Source organism: Drosophila pseudoobscura, chromosome 3 (assembly GCF_009870125.1).
Source record: "Drosophila pseudoobscura strain MV-25-SWS-2005 chromosome 3, UCI_Dpse_MV25, whole genome shotgun sequence".
NCBI lineage: Eukaryota > Metazoa > Arthropoda > Insecta > Diptera > Drosophilidae > Drosophila > Drosophila pseudoobscura.
This window is the reverse complement of record NC_046680.1, coordinates 21,432,370-21,438,080: the sequence shown is the minus strand read 5'-3', so window position 1 is coordinate 21,438,080 and position 5,711 is coordinate 21,432,370. Positions and strand designations below refer to the sequence as shown.

Sequence of the window (5,711 nt, the reverse complement as noted above, 5' to 3'; positions counted from 1 at the left end):
CCTGTGGAAGCCTTTCAACTAGCTAGAGGACAGTTTCAGCCTTCAGTTTGTACTGGTTTAGGCCACTCTTTTCAACCGTTCAAAGGCCTCTGCTTTGAACCATTCGAATTCCGCTTTAATCCGGATCGAAATCGATGCCTCAACAAGGTTGCAAATGCCAAATGCAAATGGAGATGCCACTGGCCCACCATGATAACTATAATTATTACATTCAACAGAGCGCCGGACGGCCCCCGCTCTTCTGATGTCCTTGAGTCATGTGGCGACCTTATAAATTAGCTGCCAGGCGAGAAGTCAACCAGCAACGGCGTCCTGAACTTCTCCTATGTCTGCTAGGTCCTGGATCCTGGGTCCAGGTCCTCGCCGCTGGTCTAATGAACGAACGCACCACATAAACATAAATTATGGCCAGCCTCAGTGGAGGGTTCTTCGCCTGCCCTTCCCTTCAGGCCTTCAGCCCGTCCCCGTCTCCGTCCGCCTCCCATCCCACATCCCACAGCGTCAAAGCCCCATTGCATTTTTGCGCAGCATACTTTTGGGTGGCGGGATGCGGCGCGTTGCATACTTTTTGGCGGCGCTTGGTTTTATCCTGCAGTAAAAAGCATTTTTGGCACGCTCTCGTTTTCTCTTTTATTTCACTTGCTCTCTTTCTCACTCTCTGTTCACCCTCTGTCTCTGTCTCTTTTACATATACATATATTTTTGTTAATATATTTTCACTTTTTTTATTGTGTTTTTTCCTTATGCATTCGTGTGTGTGTGTGTGTGTGTGTGTGTGTTTTACTTAAAATAAATGTTACTCTTTAATCATAATATATGTATATATTCACAGTTTTGTGGGTGTGGGTGTGGGCGTTTGAGTGCTTAAGTGTGTATGTATGTATTTATGTATGTGTTCAAGTTAAACTAATATTTATTTATTTATATTGTAGGTATTTCCATATGCTTTTATCAATAACTTTATCAATTTTTGTGTACGCCGAAGGTATTTACACTGTGTGAAATAAATAATCGCTAACCACTAGTGAGGTCTATCAAGAATCTACAAAATAGTAGAATTTTCATTCTAAGAAATGCACATTTGTTTGCTGGATTCCGTGGGGGTAGAATAACTACATTCTTTGCGTTTGCAGGGGAGTGGGTATGGAAGAGTGGGGAACTTTTAAGGAACTTACTAACTTAGAAACTAAATTATTTCCAACACTTAAAGACTTAAACAAACTCAACGAAACTCAACTCTATATATTGCACGATCGACAAAGTGTGGGAAAGTAGTGAGTGCGGTAGTGGTAGTGGGGCCCGTAACAAGCAACACTTTTTGCGGCACACTCAACACTGGGACTAACTACAGCTAACCTATACCCTTTAACTAGAGGCCCACGACCCCTATAACATAGGACGACCTTAGCTATAATCTCCTCCTATCCTCCTATCCTCTTCTCCGATATATCCATATATCTATATAGTATACTGGTATACATAACATACTTATCATTTAGCTAATTTTACGCTGTAGTTCAAGTTTTGCCTGCACTGTGGCCTAAATTGACTCCCAAAAGTATGTAACCGGGTGTGGAATTCTTGCTGTGTGTCTTGTGTGTGTGTGCGTGTTCGTGTGCGTGTGCTTGGGGGGAAACCTTAACTATTTAGCTCTCCTTTTGCTGTTTTTCCTGTGTGTGTAAACTGGTTCTAGAATTTTGAACTTAACTGTAGTTGTGGCCAAGTATTTATCTGCTGCTTCGGCTGCTGCTGACCAGCAGGGGCACCAACGTCATTGTCATTAGAAGGACCAGACTGGTCTGCTGTAGGACCCCAGGAGCACCATTGCGCGCTTCGTCGCGACAGATGCCCGGATTACGGGTAAAGTCCTCGCAATAGGTCTGCGAAAGTAAGAAAAGATCAAGTTTGTCTTACGTAGAGCGGTAATCACACTCACCTTGGTCAAACTGTTGGCATATTTATCGACCAACTCCCGCGTAAACTTGGCCGCCTCATTGCCACAGATTCTTCGGGCCGCCATCTCCGAGCAGTCCACGAGCTCATTGATGGAGCTGCGAAGGGGGGATTTAGCTATAGGAAAGAAAGATCAGGAAGAGATCTCTACCCACCAGCAAATGGTTTTGATGTTCTCGTTGAGAGTGCCGTTTTCTGGATTCTCCTGATTCTTGTTGGGCTTCAGAAAGACCATTGTTTCCTTATAGCGAGTGGCGCACACCTCGAACTCCTTCTTGGCCATCTCCGAGCAGGGCACATGCTTTAGGTACTCTACATTGGGTGTTGTCAAGGGGGTATATCAAGCTCAAACAGATCTGTGTAGTAGGTTTCTGGTCGCATCTTACCCTCCTGGAACTCTCCCTTGTTGCACAGATCGCGGATAAACTGGTTGGTGCCGTGGTAGAGCTTGTTGAACTGGTTCCTCTGCTGCAGATCCATGCAGCGTCGCGTGTAACTCTGGATGCACCGCACTCCCTTGCGTAGCTCGCTGCAAAACAATCGGAGATTATCTCTGGATCGGATCGAATCGGATCGGATCGGAACTTTCTCCGGGAGCACACTTACTGGCAAAGTTTGTCCAGTTCCTCCTTCTTGGCGGGGCCAATCGAGAACTCTGGCGTTAAATGCAGCATTTCGAGTGGTTCGGCGCACTTGGTGAACTCCTCCTGGCCGCACTCCTCGGACCGTACCTGCACGACCAGCGCCAGCATCAGGACTGGAAATTTGAGCAGTGGAAAAACCAGAGGGAAAACCAGAGGGAAAGAGCGCCAATGCCAGAGAGTGTTGGAGTGGGAGACAAATAAACAAACAGAAACATTGAAATAGTGCTCAAGTTGAAAGCTAAAAGGCAATCTGAGACTCTTGGCCGGCCAGTGGGTGGCAGTAGCAGGAGCAGGAGCAGGAGCAGGACCAAGAGCACGGGTGGCTGTGTGGCACACACAAACAGTCAGTTGCAACAAAGTTGCAAATGTGCGTCAGGGGTAATAAAGTTAAGCGTAAGTGAAATTGGCATTTCATAAATTTTTCGCCAACTTTTTATTCCGGCATTCCGTGAGATGCAATCTATTCGACGCAGAACTGACAGATCGGGTCAGGTTTTGACGGTAAGATAACCCCCTCATCGGATGATTTTTCATACATAGCTCCATGCATACATATATAGCATTCCATAAGTTCTATCTATACTTTATATATATGTACATATGTATGTACATAGGTTCCCGTTCACTCACCCGACATCCAGACCAGAGTCCAGCTCCAGTTACAATTCCAACTGCAATGCATGTTCGCGACGATTTGTTCTTCAAGTTCCGAATGCAATTGCTGATACACTTTTGACGTCACCACAACTGGTTTTTGTAATAGAAATAAATCAAGGGGAAAAGAACTTTTTAATATGCAAATATTTATGACAAATTACAGCTTTGCGTCGTCTCAATGGCTTTGATATGTTGTTGGCACAGTTTTCATCTCTAATTATTCATTACTCATTTCTTCATTTACCCGATCGAGACGAGACGATCAAGACGCAGTAAAAGGGGAGACTCTGCTCTTCTCGGCTAGCAAATAAAACAGCAACAGCGAACAAAAAAAAATAAAACCTGAAAGAAGAAAAAAATTGATCTAAAAATATTCTCGAAAAGCGAAAGCACAGCGTCAGAGGTTGTTTTGCTTTCGATCGGAGTGGTTCGTCCCGAGGTCTGGGGGTGCCTTCTAATATTCTTTCTTTCTAGCTGCGGACAGTATTTACACGGGTATTTTTACCCTTTCTTGTCGCCAATTATTGCCGCTAATGTGCCGTGCACAGGGCGGAATGTAGTTTCTGTTGGGGCAGATCCAACATTTCTACTTCTTCTTAAGAGAAATAGTATATCCCATACATAAATCATTTACGAAAAATAATAAAATTGGTTCACGAAAGTCACTTGGAAACTCTGAAAATCAGGCCTTGCAAATGCACTCACATAACTGATAGGCCCCCACGCATACCCATTCTCCTGCCACCACTGCACAACCCTCTCATGAACTCCCCTCAAATCAAGCCCTATTCAGTGCCCATTAAGAGGAGACAAAAAAATTAACAGCGAGTCAGTAACCAGCGAAAATCAGTGTTTATTTAAATGTTGGTAATGTGCTAAACGGTTTTTTCTGTGTGGCATTTAAGTTATTATTTGCAATATGTAAATGCAAATAAATATGAGAACGATGAAAGCTGTGACAGATGCATTTAATGTCCATAAATACACAAGCAAACACAAAACACTTTTGAAATGCCTCGTTGAGGGGCATTTTATGCATGCCAGATTGATGGGAGTACATACTGTGGCAAAGGTCGGGGTTTTAGAAAAATACGTCAAATGCCAGCTATGGAAGTCGAGGGCTTAAATGCTCTTCGATAGCGATATTTCCTGCAGGCAATTATTATAGCTCTTTTTTGCTAGCAGAATTTATTAAAATGGTTTACATAAAAGTTAAATTACTAAACTTTTGGATATTTTCGTCCTAACTCAAGCAAATTGTGCTGAGATTTCCAATGCATTTTTAGGTGCTATTTGTCCAATGACAAAACTAGTTTTTGATCTGTGCAAACAGAGTAAAGAACAGCGATTGAATCTATAGAATCGATCATGACTCCCATGTTGTATCTTTGTGGTAAGCTTTTGCTCAGCTCCAGCATACCTTAACCATACCCTATGCATTTATAAGAAGAACAAATCTGCATAAATATACGGAAAAATATAATGCAACGAAACGCCCTAGTACGTAGGTAGTGAAAAATTCAATCAAATTGACTCTGAGTGCAAGCAAACAGGCATTTACATCAGCATTGTTTTGCACATATAATTAATCAATTTCATGTGCAACAGCACCAATACCAGCCACCACTAAAGCAAGAACAATAGAAGCAGCAATAACAACAAGTACAACGACTAAAACAACTAAAACAACCATTAAAAACACACTTGTCCAATGTTTCGATTGAAAGTTTGCCGCCACTGATCGATCGCATGATTTTCATGCATTTCTACTGCTGCAACTGCGTCTAGCTCTCTGTCCCACTGTCCGCCTTCGTCTAGTTCCCCTCTCTCTTGACTCTCCTGCACCACTCTCCCTCTCTCTCTCTCTCTTTTTTCGATCATTATGTGGATCCCAGCTGTTCCCTTCGCCTTGTAGTGGTTGGAAGCCGTTCAATTGAGAAACGAAAACAAATCACTTAGCGCTCGAAGAGGCAACGAACAAAGAGAAGAGACAAAGAACAACTGTAATTCGGCTTTTGCTCTGCCTGCAGATCGCCGCGCAAAATTTCGCCTTGAAAGTGGGGTGGCGAATGGTCGGTGATGCAGTTTCTGCAGCACGTGACGCAAGAATGCAGTCGGACGAGCCTCTCCCTGGCATCGTCATGGGATCGTGGAATCGTGGGGTCGTACGCTTGATCGTCGCCCTGTGCGAAATCAGGTTTTCTCCACTCCTCTTCTCTCATTTATTTATAAGTTTTAATGATTTTGTTTGGCTTTTGATATGCATTTGGTCTTAATTTATTTATTACTTGGAAGATTGGAAGATCGCTTCGCTGCACGAGAGACGAAACACCGCCAGACGAGACGACGACACTTTCGAATGGCACGGACAGCCGTGCGATGCAGTGCAATGGACAGAGGCAGAGGCAGAGGCAGAGACGCAAGCGCGCCGCGTTGTTCACCGGTCGAGTAACAGAA

General features: G+C 43.8%; 1 protein-coding gene across 2 annotated transcripts; it reads right to left on the bottom strand.

Annotated features, from left to right (window-relative positions):
• Positions 1-891: 891 nt before the first annotated feature.
• LOC4805551 (uncharacterized) lies at positions 892-5,711 on the bottom strand. Of its 2 annotated transcripts, none has more exons than XM_015185226.2 (7): positions 5,543-5,711; positions 3,228-3,344; positions 2,560-2,710; positions 2,340-2,482; positions 2,109-2,265; positions 1,937-2,051; positions 892-1,880 (listed from the first exon to the last, which is right to left on the bottom strand). In XM_015185226.2, exons 2-7 carry the CDS (start codon positions 3,277-3,279, stop codon positions 1,728-1,730), a joined length of 771 nt encoding a protein of 256 aa, XP_015040712.1. In that variant the 5' UTR covers positions 3,280-3,344; positions 5,543-5,711; the 3' UTR covers positions 892-1,727. The 2 variants fall into 2 exon arrangements, with proteins under 2 accessions (XP_015040712.1, XP_001361936.2); XM_001361899.4 differs by lacking the exon at positions 5,543-5,711 and adding an exon at positions 3,499-3,638.

Bases quoted from the DNA above. Each gene is read 5' to 3' on its own strand.
- LOC4805551 (XM_015185226.2), bottom strand. From the start codon at position 3,279: ATGCATTGCAGTTGGAATTGTAACTGGAGCTGGACTCTGGTCTGGATG. The intron at 2,483-2,559 runs GTAAGTGTGCTC...ATTGTTTTGCAG, and splicing joins GAACTGGACAAACTTTGCCA to CGAGCTACGCAAGGGAGTGC. The intron at 2,266-2,339 runs GTAAGATGCGAC...CACCCAATGTAG, and splicing joins CAAGGGAGAGTTCCAGGAGG to AGTACCTAAAGCATGTGCCC.